This window comes from Populus alba, chromosome 6, assembly GCF_005239225.2.
Source record: "Populus alba chromosome 6, ASM523922v2, whole genome shotgun sequence".
Taxonomy (NCBI): domain Eukaryota; kingdom Viridiplantae; phylum Streptophyta; class Magnoliopsida; order Malpighiales; family Salicaceae; genus Populus; species Populus alba.
Genome location: NC_133289.1, coordinates 601,030 through 621,959, shown reverse-complemented (window position 1 = coordinate 621,959; position 20,930 = coordinate 601,030). Strand labels below are relative to the sequence as shown.

At 32.6% G+C, this 20,930-nt stretch overlaps 3 protein-coding genes and 1 long non-coding RNA gene across 6 annotated transcripts; 2 read left to right on the top strand and 2 right to left on the bottom strand.

Moving 5' to 3' along the window:
* Nucleotides 1–2,014: 2,014 nt before the first annotated feature.
* Nucleotides 2,015–3,452, bottom strand: LOC118058461 (uncharacterized). Its single transcript, XM_035071164.2, has one exon. It carries the CDS (start codon nt 3,249–3,251, stop codon nt 2,205–2,207), a length of 1,047 nt encoding a protein of 348 aa, XP_034927055.1. The 5' UTR covers nt 3,252–3,452; the 3' UTR covers nt 2,015–2,204.
* Nucleotides 3,453–5,228: 1,776 nt separating this feature from the next.
* Nucleotides 5,229–6,406, top strand: LOC118058463 (uncharacterized). Its single transcript, XM_035071165.2, has 2 exons — nt 5,229–5,765; nt 6,052–6,406. Exons 1-2 carry the CDS (start codon nt 5,301–5,303, stop codon nt 6,154–6,156), a joined length of 570 nt encoding a protein of 189 aa, XP_034927056.1. The 5' UTR covers nt 5,229–5,300; the 3' UTR covers nt 6,157–6,406.
* Nucleotides 6,407–8,879: 2,473 nt separating this feature from the next.
* LOC118058470 (uncharacterized) lies at nt 8,880–10,445 on the bottom strand. 2 transcript variants are annotated; one of them, XR_004689181.2, is made up of 5 exons: nt 10,288–10,445; nt 10,002–10,059; nt 9,473–9,643; nt 9,285–9,361; nt 8,880–9,201 (listed from the first exon to the last, which is right to left on the bottom strand). It is a non-coding gene; the product is annotated as an uncharacterized lncRNA (long non-coding RNA). The 2 variants fall into 2 exon arrangements; XR_004689182.2 differs by having other exon boundaries at nt 10,255–10,410.
* A 5,157-nt stretch (nt 10,446–15,602) lies between these two features.
* LOC118058445 (pentatricopeptide repeat-containing protein At3g22150, chloroplastic) lies at nt 15,603–19,129 on the top strand. 2 transcript variants are annotated; one of them, XM_073409728.1, is made up of 3 exons: nt 15,603–18,630; nt 18,839–18,970; nt 19,067–19,124. In XM_073409728.1, the coding sequence occupies exon 1, from the start codon at nt 15,776–15,778 to the stop codon at nt 18,224–18,226; it is 2,451 nt and encodes an 816-aa protein (XP_073265829.1). In that variant the 5' UTR covers nt 15,603–15,775; the 3' UTR covers nt 18,227–18,630; nt 18,839–18,970; nt 19,067–19,124. The 2 variants fall into 2 exon arrangements, with proteins under 2 accessions (XP_073265829.1, XP_034927036.1); XM_035071145.2 differs by lacking the exon at nt 18,839–18,970 and having other exon boundaries at nt 19,067–19,129.
* Nucleotides 19,130–20,930: the final 1,801 nt, after the last annotated feature.

Sequence of the window (20,930 nt, the reverse complement as noted above, 5' to 3'; positions counted from 1 at the left end):
CATTTCTTTACCGGGTTAAATTTTTTCTCAACATAAAATGGAAAAATCTCAGGCGACACTAGTGCTTTATAAAAGTAAGGTAATGCAAGTTTGGTTAATTTAATAATATAATTAAAAAATAATAATAACTAGGGGTGGAGCTAGAAGATTTAGTTAGGGGATAAATTAGGAAAAATAATCTTAGGGGCAATTTTTTTTTTTTAAAAAAGTTTTAGGACTAAAACTACAAATTGTTGGGGGCTAGAAAAAAATATTCCTTACAGGTTCGGAACCTATCAACCCTCTATTTTCGCCACTGATGATAGCAAATAAACCAAACTAAATATAAATTTTTTTGACAATGATTGAATGAAAAAAAATAAACACTTGTCAATATTTATGAAAAAATATTAAATTTTCAAATATTCTTAAAATTTCTTTATGATTTTATTTGATAACAAAGTAAAAATTAAATAAAAATATAATAAACTCATAAAAAACAAAATGAAAAGCAATTTTGAAGCTCAATTTCCAATAAATAAAATGTTGAGAATGAAATTAAAAAATAAATCAGTTTAAAAAGAAAGCAAAAAGATAATTGACTTGAGTTTACTTGAGTTAGCATATTAAATCTACAATTTGTGATACCATGATAACCCCATATGATACAAATTGAATAAAATTACAAAACTTAATTATCAAAATAATTAAATATTAATTGAAAGGTGAAATTGAAAAAAAAATCAATTTAAAAAAAAACAATGAAAATAAAACCCCGAGTAAACCTAGATTAACACGCCAAGCATACGACCTAAAACGTGAGATTGGGATAACATTATAGAAATAAAGTGAAAAACCACAAATTTCATTCCCTAACCAACCCAATATTATAGAATATAATTGGGAAAAAAATAATTTTAAAACATTTCCTGAAAAAGACCGAAGTCAGGTTAAACTAATTTTCCAAATCCGTAACCCGGTTCATAAAATTGGGATTACTCCATATAAGGCAAATATAAAAAAATTATAAAGTTAAATTCTTAATTAATTAAATGCTCTATGATGAAATAAAAAAAATCATTTTAAACAAAATAAATAGTAATTAATAAAATAAAAATTAAATTTGACATGAAAATATAATAAAATTAAATATTATATAATGAAATTAAAAATAAATTCAATCAAAATACTAAATTAATGTTTGAACGTGCACAACATGCATCATCTACCAATCTAGTCAGTCTTCCACACAAGTTGTCAATATATATAGCTGTCATAAATATACTTGAAGGGTGCATTAAAAAGATAACCTTAACTAAGAAAGTCCTCCCTGTTTTCTTTGATAATTATCACAAAGGACTTTTGACTTCGTGACCTAAATTCACGGTTGGGATACTTGTGGCAAACTTGTTTGGTAGGTGTATCTGCCCAAGAAAACAATTTGACCTTTCCTTTAGTTATATTGATTTGGTCTCATCTTTCCCAATAATATTGATATAAAACTATATATATTAACAATAAAATAATTACACAGTTAAATTTTTTAAAAAAAAAAACTCTCAACAGCAACGGAGATTAATTAATTTATTGTTAGTCTGTTTTAGTGATATTATTTTGGTGTAGGTAATTAGAAGATGAGGGGTACCATGGATGAATTTGGTGATTCATTTACTCAGTTGGATTGGATTTTATTTTAAATTAAATTGAAAATTAATCCAATCATATTTAATTGATAAAAATAATATCTTATAAATATAAATATACATTTAAAATATTGTTATTAAGTGTTTTTTTTTTATTTATTCTTGAAACATGACGGATTAGTTCGATGATTAATTTCTGTACTGAGAATTTAGTTTGAGTTGGACTTTGTGTTTAAATAAGTTAAAAATTGATCCAAACAAATTTAATTGACATCATCCTAAGAATATAAATATATATTTCAAATATTTATTCCTCATTAGGTAGAGTACTCCCAATTCTCCTGTAATCTTCAAAATTCCGATCAATTAAAAAAAGAAAGAAGGAGGAGACATCAAAGCTAATAATAACTGGTATGTATTAATTTGACATTTTAGCAATTCAAATTTTATAAAACCTCTATTACATGATAAATCATAAAATTTCAAAAAAGAAAATAAATAATCTATAAATGTAAAATGAAGATATATCAAATATTAAATAACAAAAAAATAACTCAAATATTTGTTGTGGCTAAACACGAGTCAATTCTTGGTGTTGGTAGTGTATTTGTTTCCACAACAAGGGCTTGGACCCTCCTTAATTCCTCCAAGTATCCTACTTTTAGTAAACTCATGTCCTACACCAGGATTTGGACCCTTTTTAATTCCTCCGAGTGTTCCACTGTTGGTGAACTCATGTCCTACACCAGGACTTGAACCCTCCTTGATTCCTCCTAGTGTGTAACTGTTGGTGAACCCATGTCCTACACCAGGGCTAGAACCCTCCTTAATTCCTCCAAGTGTTCCACTGTTGGTAAATCCATGTCCTGCACCAGGGCTTGGACCCTTCTTGATCCCTCCAAGTGTCGCACTGTTGGTGAACCCATGTCCTGCACCAGGACTAGGACCCTCCTTAATCCTTCCGAGGGTTCCACTGTTGGTGAACCCATATCCTGCACCAGGACTAGGACCCTCCTTGATCCCTCCGAGTGTTCCACTGTTGGTGAACCCATGTCCTGCACCAGGGCTTGGACCCTCCTTGATCCCTCCGAGTGTCGCACCGTTGGTGAACCCATGTCCTGCACCAGGGCTTGGACCCTCCTTGATCCCTCCGAGTGTAGCACTGTTGGTGAACCCATGTCCTGCACCAGGGCTTGGACCCTCCTTGATCCCTCCGAGTGTCGCACTGTTGGTGAACCCATGTCCTGCACCAGGGCTAGGACCATCCTTGATCCCTCCGAGTGTCGCACTGTTGGTGAACCCATGTCCTGCACCAGGGCTTGGACCCTCCTTGATCCCTCCTAGTGTGTCACTGTTGGTAAACCCATGTCCTGCACCAGGGCTTGAACCCTCCTTGATCCCTCCAAGTGTCGCACTGTTGGTGAACCCATGTCCTGCACCAGGGCTTGGACCCTCTTTAATTCCTTCAAGTGATAACCCATCAAAGAAACTCTCAGTACCTCTGCTAGCAGCAGAGTTTCCTGACTTCATGATGTTGAAGGGACGGGCTTCAGTAGTCCCAATGAAGAAGAGGGAGTTCACCATCAAAAGAATGACAAAGAAGCTGAGAGATTTGAGCGTGGTTGCCATGTTAATTAACGTCAAAAACAAATTAATAAATACTTTATATCTAGCTAGAGATCAAACTGGTGCTTTGTTGGTGCAAGGAAGTGAATGAGATCGATAATGGAGTCCATGTGGGTATTTATAGCGTTAATTGGCTTGTAAGACGAGGCTTCTTTGACTGGAAATTCGGGCATGCAAACCATTCAAACAAACGTGAGGCTAATGGCAGAGAATGAGACCAGTGCCTAGCCAGCTAGCTAGGAAGCAACGAGGGATGTTCATAATTTGATGAGCTAGCTTGATAGTCCAAGTTGGGAGGTGTAGAATAGAAGACGTTAATGGTAGAATGTTGAAGCTGATAATTTCTACATGGTTTCCTTCTTCCATGAGATCGGAGCCCGACTCATGGGAAATTTCTCTCAATCAAAGAGCAAGAATGGAGACCAAAGACCACGCAATCTTTGAATTCTATGGGTGGCACGGTCAGTCAACTGTCAAAGGTTACATGCTTCAACAGATCAAAAGAGGAATAGAGCGATTGATTTGGATTTGGTGCATTTATTCAAGTTCGTTTTCCCTTCGACAAGGTAACAAGAAAAGTCCAACACCAGTATTGACAATGGCACTCGTTATATTGAGACTCGTCTTTTTAGCTGACCATCTTGCACTCTACATATTATTATTATTATTATTTACAAAACTTGATTTAGTCTATGAGCTGATATAAAACTTAAATTATTGATTTGATTGATCACTCGGTTTAATCCAAAACAATATCGTTTGTTTTAAGATTTTATAAATTTTGAAAATTCAAAACATCTGGTCCTTCCTTTGTCACTGTGTTTGCATTTGTAAATCATACAAATTTAAATGCTTGGTAGGCATTAAAACAACTGGCTTCAAAGATATATCCACATTGTGATTCAAGTCCTCCGGTATTTGTTTTGGGCCTGGATCTGACCCATTCTAAAGCCCACCCATTTCCCATTTCAAATGGGCTTTACCCAAAAACAAAAAAACCACTGATTTTGGAGGTTGATTAGGAGCCGAATCAGGGGATAATCAAACCATGTATTAATTAATGGTACTAGCGATGAAGTCGTCAAAACCCACTGCTCTGTATTTTCCCTGTTTTCTCATTTATATTTTCTAATTTTGTGAAGAGTCAAAACCCACTGCTCTGTATTTTCCCTGTTCTCTTTTACATTTTCTAATATTGTGAAGAGTCAAACCCACTGCTCTGTATTTTTTCCTGTTTTTGATAGTTATAACTCCGAGTATCGTGATTTTTTTAAAACCAAATTGTCTGTTCACATCGCTCTGCTTTAACACCATCTTAAATAAAATTCTAATTGATTATTGCCTTATTTTTTATAAGTGTTTTTAGTATCAGTTTAGGATAACATTTTAACAGGAGTTTTTATAAATTTTGAAAAGAAATTTTGCTTTTTGATATCATAAATAAATTTTAAAAAATAAAATAAAAATATTTTAATATATTTTTAAACAAAAAACAACCATTACCACTTTCTCAAATACCATTCTTAACTTAAAAAAACATTAAATTAATGTTTTTTAGTGCTTTTAATAATTTTAATATGCTAATATCAAAAAAAAATATATATATATATCTTTTAAAAGCATTATCCATCATAATCTCAAACCTTACAATAACAGTAGAGGTAAAGCTCCAATAATCCCCAAGATAATGAGAAAACATATCAAAATATATATAGATATAGAAAAGTTTTACTTTGATCCCTACACTTCTTTATTTTCACAATGTCAACCTTAAGGCTTGCACGAAGGTGCAAAATTCACTTTTGGTTATCCTCCATTCTACTATTCTAGTTTGAAATGAAACACAGCTCGGGTTACCGTGGATCCAAGGGCAGGAAAGGACAAAAAGTGTCCTAAAATTTAATTAATGTACCTCTTTTCTTTTGCAACGGTCACTTTTTGTGTCTTGTTCAACATTTGTCACCTCTTTTGGTCCCTAAACAGTTGGGTCTTTATTTCAAAAACTGCAAAAAATAACGGTCACAAAACAAAGAAAAAGATCCAACTCCAAAAATGAAAAGGAAACAAGTAGAAGAGGAGGAGCAGGAGGAGGAGGAGGAGACAGCACGGCTTATTTCCTGTAAAGTGGTAGAATATTTAGAGCCAGTGATGTCTAAAGAGCTTCTCTTCAAGTTCCCAGATAACTCTGCCTTTGATTTCGACTACGCTCAGAGCTCAATATGGTCTCCTTTAGTGCCAAGAAATTACAGCCCCATGGATTTGGACTTGGTTACTCCAACAAAAATCGCATTTGGGTTTGGCTCAGAATTGGACAGCAAGAACAGCAGTAGAAGTGGTTCCAAGAAACTGAGCTCCAGCATCAAGAAGAAGAAGAAAATGATGAAGAAGAAGATGGCTATCAGTACAACTGCCTTCAATGTTCATCTTAGTAAGTTGAAGATAAGGAAGCATAAGGTTAAGGTCTCTGAGTTCTCTCCAACTTCAATTAAGACTTCTTGTGTTCCCTTTGCTACCAAGGTAAATTTTAAGTCCTTATAAGTATCCTTATAGTCTTTGACGATTTGAGTAAAATGTTTTGATTAAAAGAAAAAAATGTGAAGGAAATTTATACAAGATCCATAGAAGGGCAAGGATTTAGAGTTCTTTGTCCTTCATAATGTTTGTAAAATGGATACCCCTTTTAGATCCTTTAATGTGCATCCTTTTCTTCTTTATTGTTGTTAACTTTAGCCCTTTGATTATTTATTGTTTAGTGTTGTAATGACCATGTTAATTATCATAAATGGTTGCTACATATATTCAGGGATGGAATAAAGTGCTGAAAGCTGCCACAAAACATTTCAAGAAAAGGAAGAAGAGAGATCCCACAGCCCATGTGAAGCTTTCCAATTATTTGAGAGATGCATAGCAATTGAATTATTGAATTCATTGCTCAGCTGATTTCAATTCCTTTGCGTTCTAAACTAGAATAATTAATTGGATGGTATCTAGATTGAAAAAAGACTGAAATCTTGGGATTTCATCTTTACTGTATTTGTGAAATCTGCTGGAAATAATAGCAGAAAATATTGATTTCTTGTACTATATATTTATATTTATATTTATATATAGTACTGCTGTAATCTTGGAAAGAAATACGAAAAACAATCTTCATTCTATCATTTTGAATAAATAATGACCATTTTTTTTTCCATTCCTTGCTCCATTAATTTTACAAGCTAAGAGCTTATGTTCCAAACTAATCTAATCCTTCATGGTTACAACTTGCTGCTAGTATTAAACCTTTTCTTTTGCAGATCGTCCCATGGCAGACTCTGCAAGTTGATCAATCTTCAATGGCAAAAGAGCTACAAAACCATAACCATCATCAGAGAAGATTTTTTGAAAACACATTATCTAGTCAAGATCTTTCCTTAACAATCATTCTCTATCCCTGCAATTTTAGTTGAAAATACTGTATCTTTTTATAGTTGCAGGTGGCCTGATACTCCTGCAATTTTAGGTCATGAAACCAAAACCTATTAGTAAATGGGAGTGACGAAAGCAACAATTGGGGTAATAATGTTAACTCCAGCTAACTTGATTTATTTTTTTTAATTAATTTTTTTATTTTATTTTTAAAAATTAAATTAATTGAAAATATAATTTATTTTATTTATTTTTTATAAAATTATTATGACTTCATAACCCGAGTTCTGAGTTTTGTAGGTTAATTTATATTAATTTGAGTAGGTTTTTTTTCTAAGTTTTTTATTTAATATTGAATTAATTAAAAATTAATTTTTATAATTTTATTTTGATTATTTTTCTATAAAGTTATCATAATATTGTAATTGGATGGGTAAAATATATTGTGTTCTTAATTTTTGAAAAAAATATATGTTAATATCGCTTTACATTGTTTTTTTTAAAAAAAAAATTGATGGAACACCAGAAAATGATCTAGATATTTGCTATTACCACTTCTTTCTTTCTTTATACGCAGCACATTCACACCATCGTGCAACCATCAGCCATCATTTTTTTTTATGAGATTGCCACGTGGACACATAGCACAGACCTCAATGTGCTCTTTTTGGGTCGAGCTTCATTTAGTCACGAAGAGATCTTTTTCTTTCTTTCTACAATATTATTTATTTTATTAACAGATCAAATTTATTTCAATATCATGCGATGTAATGGACAGGTGAAGAGCTTTAAATATGATTAAATTAACCTTATTTGCTTTTTCATCTCCTAGCTAACAATGTTACCTAAATTGTTGCTACATCTTTGTCACTTCCATTGACTAATAGGTTTTGTTTGATTTCATAAAATTGTAGGAGTAAAAAGGAAAGTACCAACTGCAACCGTAAAAATAATCATAACCTTTAGGTACCTGAATTTAATTAGTTAAGTTTTAAATTTATTTTTTAAAAATTATTAGTTTGAATCTTATAAATTTTAAGGTTATTGAAGATTTATATGATTATTAATTTTAAAATCTTTAAAATTAATCAAAGTATATATAAGCTGCAGCCCGAATACTAATATTAATCTTAAAAAAAAAAAAAAAAGGAATCATATTTCCAAGTTTTTTACTGGCAATAAAAAGATAGAAGCAATTGCTGCGGCTTTGTATTTCAAGGCCTCAGATTTATTGCTTTCTTTTTCTTCCACTGCATCACATGTGCATTCTCCTAGGACAAGAGTAGGGAGAGTAGTACTGGAAGAAAGCAAAAGAAGGTTAGATAACATTTGTTGAAATTCTGCATCATGATTGGATCAAGACAAAATTTGTTAGCAAAGTGGAGGAAAAGGAAGTGAAGGAGAGGTAGGCACTAGGCAGGTTGTGTTGTCATATATAGATCTAGGAGTTCTCTCGAGGCAGATTCTGTTTGAAAATATTGTTACTGTACTTTGATTTTTAGGAGCCTCTTAAAGTCCCAAGACAATAAGACACGGCGGCGACAAGACACTCTTAACACTCAGAAGGTTAGGCAAATTTGGTTAATTTCTTTCACGTTCAATAATTATTTACCGTGTTTGGTAATGTGATAGCGGTTATTTTTTAAATAATTTTTTGTACTGAAATACATGTTAATGATATTTTTTTTATTTTTTAAAAATCATTTTTGACATTAGCACATCAAAACGATCTAAAAAGTACAAACCAAACTCAATTTTAACAAAAAAAAAAAAATCAAATTTAAACAAAACACATGTACAATCTCACTGCCAAACGGTGCCTAAGATATCCATCGCATTTAAGCATCGTTCTAGAAGGTTGGGCAAAACTGCAGTGCCTTCACATGCAAAAAGAAAAGAGAAATCAAGTGTTTCACTACTGCTCATAGGTAGTCTCGAGCCATTCTGATTTTATGAAACCTAATTCCTTGTCGGGCGTCATGAAATGGCTTGGGATTAGCTGGTGAATGGCTAAGACAGTGGACTAGGTTGTTTTGCAATGGAGTCAATGGTTAATCAATGGCAGGTTTCAAAGGAAAGCTTTAACCAATATGCTATCCTATGGAATCTTGTGGGGTATTCGGACTGGACAAAACAAGATGCTTTTTGAGGATAAGGTATGCTTTTTTAGGGCAAGTTGCTCAGTTGGAACACAGTGTTTGATCTTAGCATGTTATCTCTCAATTATGAAAAGAAATTTCATATGATTTATTGAAAAGATCTGAAGGTATCTTAGCATGGACAAACAAATGAAGTTCCAGTAGTCTAGTCTCAGACTCTTCTTTCTGCTGTTGTTTGTTGTATAGAACTCTATCTAATATCCTATTTAATGGTTTTCTGAATTCATCAAAGATTATTGTAAGAAACAACGAGGTGGGCACTTGGGCTGCAATATCCCTAATTTTATAGTCTTGTGGCGGCCTGAACCCAGCATCCTTGACTGCAGCCGGAGGACACAATGGATATGCACCTGGTTTGCCCATCGAATAAGTGATGCGGCGAAACACTGCATGTAGCAAAGCCAAAATAAGCCATAGAAGCTTAGCACAGAGAAAAGGATTACAGAAAAAAAGGATAAATGTTGCCAACCTAAAAATTTAAGCAGCGATGACTCTTTGAATGCATTTTCCATTGCTCTCCAAACAATAGTTCCTGCCCTTTTTAGCCTACAGTTATGGTCAGTAACATAGTCATCCTCTCAGCCATCTCATCACATTTGCAAATACAAAATTAATAATTAAGCAACCCATTACTTTAACTAAGAGGTTGAAACTTACTTGGTTTAACTCAAATTAAGGAACCTATCTTTAAATTGTTGGCCAGCTAGCTAACCTCTACCGGAGATACAGGTGTCGTCGTTGTTTGCCGTGACATGTTGATGAATTGCCATTGACCAGAACCGTGTTGTCATGGACAAAAACCATGCTGCCATGGACGAACATCAACACCTACAGCATGTTTCCTTTCATTAGCGATTGTGAGAACTTTCAATTTTCATCCATCAAAATAAGTGTGAAAATATCAAAGTTTAAACTATCGATCAACCAAGAAGGACATTCATACTCCACCAATATGCTGCCCTTTTCTCATAATTACAAAACTAAACCACAAACAAGAGCAAACGCTTTGAATAAATGGACTCGGATATCTTTCCCAGTAGAACTCAATTTTCGTGGATATAATTCTTGTTTATGCCTCACTGATAAAGCAATCGAAGCATTTTTCATGAGGGCAGTTTGGCTTGGTTAAAAGTACATAAAAAATTGTCTCAAACCACAAAACTAATGATAAGACATTGATAGATACCTTTGTAATTCATTTGCCGAACCCATCCATGCCAATAATGGAAGTGATGAGGCAAACACTGTGTGTAGCAAAACCAAGATAAGTTAGAGGAGCTCAACACATAGAGAGAATCAATATCAAACCTAATGAATAAAATTTAAGGTATTCTGTGAGTTTTTGCTCAAAACCAACATAATACACAGATCAAAACGTAAACCAAGGAACTGAAAATTTAGGAATATAGGATCAAATATAAGAGAATAACTTACAATACCTTACTAAGAAGTAATAATAATAAAAAAGGTACCTAGCTAACAATTTAAGCGACAATGACTCTGCAAATATAAGCTTGAATGCTTTTGCCATTGTTTCATAGAGGGATAAAAACCATAGAATCAGCAGTGACTGGTAAGGGAGAGAAGAGAAGATGTTGCAGGTAATATAAATCTTTGACGGGAGTTGCATATATACACGTGTGTGTGTTATTTTTTTGTGTTTTTTTAGATATTTTTGATGTATGAATATTAAAAATAAATTTTAAAAATAAAAAATCTATTTTTAATATATTTTTAAATAAAAATATATAATACATGCACTTCTAATCAAGTACATGTTAAGGTATCTTCAAGATCAAAGAGAAAAGGTGGAGAATCTTTGGGTGTGTTGCAATATCTTACTCTAGAGATACTTTTAAATCAAATCCCATCTTTAAATCTAAAGAAAATTAGTGCATAAACTTAAATACTCTGCAATTTAATCGAGTTTGATTTAGAGGTGTGTTAAGAGGTTAAAAATTCAAGGTATAAAGATTTTTTAAATCAAATGCTTTCATTTTTCTTAATTTTTTAATGAGTAAAATTTACCGAGTATAATATAGTGTCCAACCATCTTAATTCCTAAACCTTATCTTTATCAAGTATTAAATATTTTTTTAATTGAGTATAATTAATATTCTAACAATAAAATTATTATATCCAAATAATTAATACTCTTAACTACTTAAAGAAGTCAAATCTCAAGTTTAGAGACTTAAAGAAAAACATATTAAAAAAAATAAAAAACATAAAAAAATTAAGACACTTTCCATTATATTATAAGTACTTGAAAATCTCATAATTAAATAATTATATAAGATTCTATTAATTCGATAATTAAAGGATTCGTTGTTTTTAAACCATCAAGATTTAAATCTTAAATAAGATGGCGTAAATTCTATGATTTTTTTTCTAATTCTTATAACATGGATAGTTTGTCTTTGATTAGATTAGATTGGAACATTAGCACTAAATTAACAATAAAAAGTGTAAGTGTATTAGTAGTTTAACTAACAATAGTGAAGTTGTAATTAGTTAATTAGAGGGAGAGGACATCCCTAATTTGAATCATACAACTTGTACTTCACAACTTGCATTTAAATATGTGATTGTTAGAGACCTCAAGTTAGTGAGCTCTCTCTCATCATTTGGCTTTTAGAAAAAATCATTCACCTGTTGCCCGTGTTTAAAAATGTGTCTATAATATAAAAAAATAAAAAGTGGTGACTTTGATGATTTTAGAGCTTGAGAGCTAACTTATTTTAATCTATCAAAAATATTGGGGGTTGAATTAACAAAATACTAAAAGATATGGTTAAATCATTATAATCACATCTATAAAACACTATTCATTAGAATTGTGTTTTTATTTTTTTATTTCTTTTTAAGGTTTTTTATTAGTTGGAAGTGAGGGTTTATAATTTATTTTGATTTATTTTTTATGAATTTATTTCGATCTTATGATCTAGATCACATATTTAACAATTTGACCTGAGTAGACTAGGGCTGTTTTTTCTAATTGATTTTATTTTTAATTTTATCTTTCAATAATAGGTTAGTTGATAACTGAGTTTCATAAATTTTTCGATTTTGTTTTTTATGGTTTTTATCTTGGCTTCTTGATTCAAGTCGCGGGTTTGACAATTTGACCCGAATTGATTCTATTTATTTTGGGTCCTTTTTAATTGAATATTTTTCATTGGGCATCGCAATTTTTTTTTATTTTCTTTTCATCGGGCTATCTCCGATCAGGTTGACCTGAGTCACAAGTTTGACAAGTAGACTTGAGTTAACTCTGTTTAATTTTTTGTCCTTTTTAAAATTATATATATATATATATATATATATATATATATATATATATTCAATTTTACCCCCAACAACTCAATCTTTGTTTTTTTTTTAATCTAGTTTTTATCGTCAATTCTATCTTTTAATATTAGGTTATTTGAAAATTAAGCTTCTTAATATTTTTTCAATTTGTATTTTATGGAGTTATCCTGATTGTTTGGATTTTTTTTCTTGATTTTAATTTTGCAAGGATTAGACAATCAAATTTGAATTTAACATAATATGTTATAATATGTAGTTTTATCTAATAAACATAACTTTCAATTAAGGTGTTACGCGTGGCTGAAATTTTACCACAAGTTTCTAAAATATTGTCGCGGTATTAAAGTTAGGTTCCACGCTCTTGAATGTTTTGACTGCACACCTAACACACTTTGTCCATCCACTCCTCCTTAAGTGTATCACGTGTTCATCTGATTCGAGATCAATTTATGGTCCCCTTGATGACCTAAAACACATGCGTGCCTAATCGCACACAGCTTGCAAGAAGTGGAATGGTCGATGTTTGGAGTCAAGGGAGATGTATCAGGAAATATTAGCTTAATAAAACTTTTCAATATCTCTACTTTTATCTTTGTATTCACCTAAATTTTCAATATTTTTTTTTTTATAATTGATCAGATGTTTTCCCCCGCCTTGTGCTGAAATGATTGTTAGATTAAGATGTGATAGGATGGTATGTTGATCAAATATATACGAATTTTTTAATTTATATTCAATTAAGTGTTTGTATTTCTAGTTTTTTTTATTTAAGTGTTTAATTGAGGATGTCCTTTGGTGGAAACGTTAACTATTAATTAAATAATTAAAAAACATTTGATTAGTAAATTACTGGAAATTGAGATACTTAAATAAAAACAATAAAATATGCAGATACTTAAATAAGAAAATACAAGTACTCAATTAGAAATAAACCAAAAAAGTTGTGCACGTTTGACAAATATGCCATACGTTAACTTAACAATTATAGCAGAACAAAATAGGGACAAAACACCCGGTTATAAAATATTTGAAAGATAAGCATTCAAATAACAAAAATAAAATAGGCATATAACGAATATAAAAAATTGAAAAGTTGATGAATGGAGAATTTTTATTAAGTTTTTGATGATATTTGATTATGGGTTGATGAGATATAATAAGAGAGATCTGTAAAGTTGAATGAAAAAAAATTCAATTTATACAAAATTTTTTAAAAAAAACCTCTTTCAAATATTACAAATAAGTTTTCATTACATCAATGATTCTGTTGTGAAAATAATAAATAGTAAAAAAGTTATTAATTATCATTATATTAAGAGGAGAATAGTTCTAATAATCTCTAGAATACACCGGATATATTTTATTAGTATATCTTTATGTAATTAACACCGTAAATATTGTTTAGATAAAACGTGTAGGTTAGGTGGGGTTTCTCTATAATGGGTGATACAATTCATACTAAATCGATGGTGGAGAGTAATTGATTGAAGGTATCTATGTCAAGAGCATACAGTGCTGTGATTCAACCAAGCAAAATCAATGGAAGAGAGACCTATTTCTCAAATATATGAAAGTCGGTCTAAAGATAAAACCAAAAATTGTGATACGTAAGGAATTATGCCAATTTTCTTTGTTTCTGTGAAATTGTATATGTGAGCAAAGATGTCAACAAACTATTGAGCATAGCCGAACTGATCAGAAGAAGTTAGAGACGAAAGTGCAAAATCCTTTTTCAACAATGAATTTAAACTTTTAACCTTTTATGAAAAGTAGTTAATGAGATGTTTTTATTAAAAGGGAAATGTTTTTATGTATTTTTTATTTTAAAAATACAGAATTTAATTCAAAACTATTTTATAAATAAATTTATTTTATGTCTCTTTAATCAAATATGTTTTTTTTTCCTTGTGTATTTGCTTGACTTCTTTTATTCTAAAAAACTAATAACACATAACACAAATGATGATTAGAAGAAACTAAATAGGTGGTTTGTGATATGTCACATACCTAGTTCAATTCTTTTCCATTGTAAAAAAAAATGTTGAAGTGACACAAATATTTTTAAGAAAAAAAATTAAAGACTCAGATCATTGTCTTAACTAGGTTTAATAAACTCAACTAATTTAATAATATGATTAAATAAAAGGTGTTAATAGCAAATAAAGTGAACAAAAAAATTTGACAATAATTAATTATAAAAAATGAGTTGTCAATATCATATTTGAGGGAGAAGAAATAAAAGTTAGTTAAAAGCTTTCAATCACTTTGCTATGAACATCGCCTCACCACTAGAAAAACTCATCAAGATAAATTTTAACACCGCTATGAAAAGGCTGCACTACAACACCCAAAAAGGTTGCATGCAACATTAGAGCAACAACCTAGATAGCAAATATATATATATATAAAAGTAAAATTAATTAATTGAATTCAAAAACAAAATTTCTTAATAAAGAAAGAAAAAAACTAAATTTCATAAAGAATAACAAATAAAAAGACCAAAAACAATTTTAAAAGCTAATTTAATAATTAGTAAGAAATCCTATAAAAAAAAACATAATGGAACTCAATCTCGATTAAATAAATGTTGAAAAATAATATTAAAAAAAACATGAGATAAAGGAAAGAATTAAAAACAAGTGAGTTCCCAAGCTTTTCTAAACTTGGGGTAATCTCCCAAACCCACAACTCATCAAATTCTATACTAGGACTTAAATAAAAAAACTTATTTTTTTAACAAATTTAATGTTGAATGATGAAATTAAAAAGAAAATATCAATTTAAAAAATTTGTCAAAGTAAAAAAAATTACAGTCAAAAGAATAAAGATTAAAGCTAATAAAAAAAAAAACTAAAGGAGGATGAAATCGTAAAAACAAATTATCTCAAATAAAATAAATATTAATAAAAATAATAGGGACCAACTTGACAAATTAAAGAAAATTAAAGAATGATGAAATTAAAAAAATCTAATTTTAAAAAATTGTTTAAATAAAATAACAATGATAAAATTTGAAGTAAAAACAAATTAAATAGCTCTTTAAAAATTTAGAAGGTTAGAGGTGAAAATCATGGAAGAGAGCATATAAAGACAAACAAAAGGTTGTTGGCATCGGATTTCTGTTGGCTATACGCATTGTTCATGGATAAAGAGGCTGCCAAGATTATTCAACATCCCGTTCAGTTTTTCTTTTTAAGAAATTTTAATTAGAGGTCACGTGAAGGGACCTCTTGGGCATAATTTATGCGGGACATTGCGGGAACATCCTTGTGACCTAGAGCTGAGCTATATAAACTCTAACAGGGCCTGACCAGGCTTTGTTTTTCTTTTTTCTTTTTATGCTGGACTGGCCCAGCCCACCAATTCACTATTCCAGGCTCAGAAAAACCCAAACTAGGCTGCTTAAGCTTCCCATTCCATGATAAAATGGAATAATGGTTACTTTATAAATACACCCTTGATTTATTGGGAGGTTTTCAGTATTACTCTTTTTCAATCATGTTCTAGGTACTGTCAAAAAACAAATATTTTAAGTGAAATTGAGAAAATACATAAACATAAGGGGCAAATTGAAATTTACCCTGAAAGGAAAGAGCTTCAACTACCAACCAGAAAACTAACAACATCACAACCAGACACAAACAATCCATGGCCATGGCCTCTACTTCTTCATCATCACTTCCAATCCCTCTCTCCACACCTTCCCATGACCCTTCTAATAAAACCCAGAAAACTTCTCTCTTTAGAATCTCACCGCCACCAAGCCCTTCTCTTAAAACCCCATCAATTCGCTCTCGATTAAGCAAACTTTGCCAAGAAGGCCAGCCCCATACTGCACGCCAACTGTTTGACACATTTCCCCGCCCAACCACTGTCATTTGTAACACCATCATAATTGGCTTCATTTGCAATAGGTTGCCTCTTGAAGCCATTTTGTTCTATTCCAAGTTAAAAAGTTCAAGTCTTGGCACCAAATTTGATTCCTATACTTACTCTTCTACACTCAAAGCTTGCGCTGAAACACGCAGTTTAAAGATTGGTAAAGCCATTCATTGTCATCTTATTCGGTGTTTATCAAATCCGAGTAGAATTGTCTATAATTCCCTTTTGAATATGTACTCTAGTTGTTTGAGTTATTTAGATTGCTCCAAGTATGATTTAGTGCATAAAGTTTTTGATACAATGAGAAAGAGAGATGTTGTTGCTTGGAATACTATGGTTTCTTGGTATGTGAAGACAGAAAGATATGTAGAAGCAATTAGGCTATTTAGGGTGGTTATGAAAATGGGGATTAAACCGAGTCCGGTTAGTTTTGTCAACGTTTTTCCTGCTTTTTCGAGTGTTGGAGATTTTAAGAATGCTGATGTTCTTTATGGGATGCTTGTTAAAATGGGTAGTGAATATGTGAATGACTTGTTTGTTGTGAGCTCGGTGATATTCATGTTTGCAGAGCTTGGACATATTGATTTTGCTAGGAAGGTTTTTGACCATTGTTTGGAGAAGAATACGGAGATTTGGAACACTATGATTGGTGGATATGTACAGAATAATTTTTTGATTGAAGGCATTGATCTTTTCCTTAAAGCTGTGGAAACAGAACAGACGGTTCTTGATGATGTAACCTTTCTCTCGGTTTTAACGGCTGTTTCACAGCTGCAGTGTTTGGACTTGGCTCAACAACTGCATGCCTTTGTGATTAAGAATCTAGCAGTATTTCCCGTGATGATAACGAATGCAATCATTGTGATGTACTCAAGGTGCAATTCTGTCCACACTTCTTTTGAAGTTTTCGAGAAGATGGTGGAGAGAGATGTTGTATCTTGGAACACCATGATTTCTGCTTTTGTACAGAATGGAATGGATGATGAGGGGTTGATGCTTGTATATGAGATGCAGAAGCAAGGGTTTGCAATTGATTCTGTGACAGTGACTGCTCTACTTTCTGCAGCATCTAACCTTAGAAGCCAGGAAATTGGAAAGCAGACCTATGCTTATCTTCTTAGGCATGGGATACAATTTGAAGGAATGGATGGTTATCTTATAGACATGTATGCAAAATGTGGCCTGGTTAGGCTTTCACAACGGATTTTTGAGAGAAGCAATGTGAACAATAGAGATCAAGCCACGTGGAATGCTATGATCGCTGGGTACACACAGCATGGGCTAGTAGAAGAAGCTTTTATTACCTTTAGACAAATGCTTGAGAAAAATGTAATGCCTAATGCTGTAACTTTAGCAACCATTCTCCCAGCCTGTAATCCTGTGGGAAATATAGATTTGGGAAAGCAACTCCATGGAGTCTCCATTCGGCTATTGTTGGACAAAAATATATTTGTCAGCACTTCCCTTGTCGACATGTACTCAAAATCAGGCTCAATCAATTATGCTGAAAGTGTGTTTACCAAATTACCAGACAAAAACTCTGTCACCTATACAACAATGATATTGGCCTATGGTCAACATGGGATGGGCGAGAGAGCTCTCTCCTTGTTTCACTCAATGAAGAAATCCGGGATTGAACCCGATGCCATAACTTTTATTGCTGTCTTGTCAGCTTGCAGTCACTCGGGTTTGGTTGATGAAGGTCTTCAAATATTTGAGTCAATGGAGAAGGATTTTAAGATTCAACCCTCAACTCCGCACTATTGCTGTGTGACAGACATGTTAGGGAGAGTTGGTAGGTTGGTTGAAGCATACGAGTTTGTTAAACAATTGGGTGAAGCTGGCAATGTGTTGGAAATCTGGGGATCACTTCTCGGGGCTTGCAGAATCCATGAATACGTTGAATTGGGGGAAGTTGTTGCCAAGAAGTTGCTTGAAATGGAGAAAACAGGCAACATTACAGGCTATCATGTTTTGCTCTCCAATATATATGCCGAGGAAGGAAACTGGGTAAATGTTGATAAAGTAAGGAGAGAGATGAGGGAAAAGGGTTTGCAAAAGGAAGTTGGCTCCAGTTGGATTGATATCGGAGGTTCTGTGACCTGTTTTAGATCGAAAGATCAAGACCACCGTCACTCTGATAAAATATATGAAATGTTGGCAGGATTGGCTATTGAGATGAAAAAAAGTGATCGTAGTCCTCAAATCAATCCATGAATGAATTGGAATAAGTTCTAGACGTTTTTGGTGTTATATGGGGAATATTGTCTAACAAATTACATTTTGGCAAACTCGGTGTAGTTAGCTACTGGCAGCTGCTTGCTGCTTTTAATTGTGGCTGCATTTGTACTGTTCAGTATATGATATAATACTACTATGGTCGGTTATTTGTGGAATGTTTGTCCAGTACAACAATTTGGAAACTATGCTGGATTGCAGGCTTGGATTTCTGGAACCAGTCAATAAATCTGTTTGATAAAAACAGGTTCTTTCTGGCTGCTGCCCATGTCTACATGTCTATGGTGTCATAGTCAGCTCCTCGGAACCAGCCAAATGGGGTTAGATAAGCTCTCTGAAATTCTGAAGCAGCCTTTAAAAAGCCTCCTTACCTATCTATTCAGGTCAGTCTCTTATGCACACGGTCAATGGTGTCATATTCAGATTGTTACTGGAAGAAGTTTCTTGCAGTTATGGGTGTCTAAACTGAAGAGAAATGGAAACTGTATGCAATTTCCTGAATACTGGATCGTTCTGCTTATATAGAGTTCAAACCATTTATGTTTCCCTGGAATACTTGTTAACAAACCTTGTTGACCCTTTTACATGCAGATAACTTAGACCTGCTTTTTTTCTTTTTCTTCCCAAACAATCTGGGATGCATGATTAGAGCAAATATTTAAATCAGTTTGGCATATAAATGGAAGAACAAATGAAGATGGATGATGGGGAAAAATTGTTACAGTAAGAAAGGAGAATAATACATTATGCTTTCTGTTTCTGTTTTTTTATGAACAAGGAGGATGTTGATTAGCTTTTATATGTCATCTGGATTTGCAGAATATGAAGAAATCGTGTACAGCTCATGGCCTAGCACTTCCAGTCTAGCAACCAGTCCGCATTGTTCATCTGGATTTGGACATATGACAGAGAAGACTGTCATGGCCTACTTCCATTTTTTTCCACGACACGTCCACTTTGTTCGTCACTAAGAGCAGAAAAGGATACGGATCTTAATCCTGAATAGGTACTTACCATTCTTCTTATGCCTTCACACATCCCAATAGCCACGTTTTGCCTCTTTTTTACTTTGTCTATTTCAAGATGGGCCATAGTCCAGAAAAAAAAAAAAAGTGAGATGCATTTTACCCCGGAAGTCTTACCTCCATTTTCTTCATACCACAGCTCACACACTCTGATCATCCATAAACTCTTTTAGAGATGATACAAACTAAAATTACAGAATTGCTGTCTCCTGTTGCTGATGTGCGGAGGAGACATTATTGAAGAAATCAAAGCTTGTTTTTGTCTCTTTACCAGGTGTTGGCCTCCTTGTACCCGCAGTAGAGATTGCAAAACGAATGGTTGACCGTGATGACACACTCTCCATAACTGTTTTTGTCATGAAATGCCCACCATTAGACAGCAAGATAAAGGAGTATATTGAATCAGTCTCTGCCCATCTCTGCTCATCCAATTCGTTGACCTCCCTAGTGATTAGCAAACTAGTCCTGGCATCAACTTCCTTAGTTCATTCATTGAGAGCCGAAAACCCCATCTTAAAAATGTTTGTCTCCTAGCTTGTTAGTCTGAACCAAGCTCCGAGTCACCTCAACTTGCTGGATTTGTTGTTGACATGTTGTATACAACAATGATAGACATGGCTAACGAATTTGGTGTTCCTTCATATGTTTTCTAAGCATCAAGTGCAGCTGCTTTCAGTCTTATGCTCTTAGTGTATTTGTGATTGCGGTTTTGATTGTTTTTAAATTTTTTTTTTAAAAAAATATATATCAAAATAATATTTATTATTATTATTATATAAAATTTAATTTTGATAATAACATATTAAAATATTAAAATGATCCAAAAACATAAAAAAAAAAAATTTAAAAACAAAAAAATCAAAATTTTTTAAAAGTATAATTGAACGGCCAAAACAAACACTAATTTATATGCATCTCTTAATGACAAGAAGAGTGTGGACACTACCAAGTTGAAGGATTCAGATGCTGAGTTCAAGTTGCCAGGCATTATTAACACGATTCCTTCAAATGTTTTGCCTTCTGTTGTGTTTAACAAATACTGGCATCCTATTTACTTCGGCAATGCAAGAAGGTATAAAGAAGCAAGAGGTATTGTGGTAAAGACATTAATGGAGCTTGAAGCCTTTCCGGATGGTAAAACCCCTCCTTTGTATCATGGAATGGCTTGATGATCAACCTCCTTAGCCAGTGGTTTTCCTATGCTTTGTGAAACCCCGCCTTTCTCTCTGTTTCAACCATTTACATTTCAATGAACATGTCCGAATCTCAGCACTCAACGTCTTGCCCAAAAAGCATCATGATTCATGATGTTTGAGGGAAAGTTGGAAAATTAATGGCGCAGGTCACCATCTAAGCTAACTAACCATCTCAACGTGTTTGATTCTAAACCATACCTTCCTCTTGTACTATCTGTGGTCTGGGCGAGGGAAAGCCATGGGAGAGTTGGGTCAGGTATGCAGTTGTTGAGCCAAGTTTAATTTTAAAATTACAAAAATGTATTTAATTATAACTATAAACCACATACTTTTTTTATTTACACTTCTAATATAGATTTATAGATTTAAATTACAAAAAAAAAAAAAATGTTAACAAAGGAAAAAAGAGACAAAAAAATTATAAAACTTAATCATATCCTCCTCCACACCTCGAATAGGAGT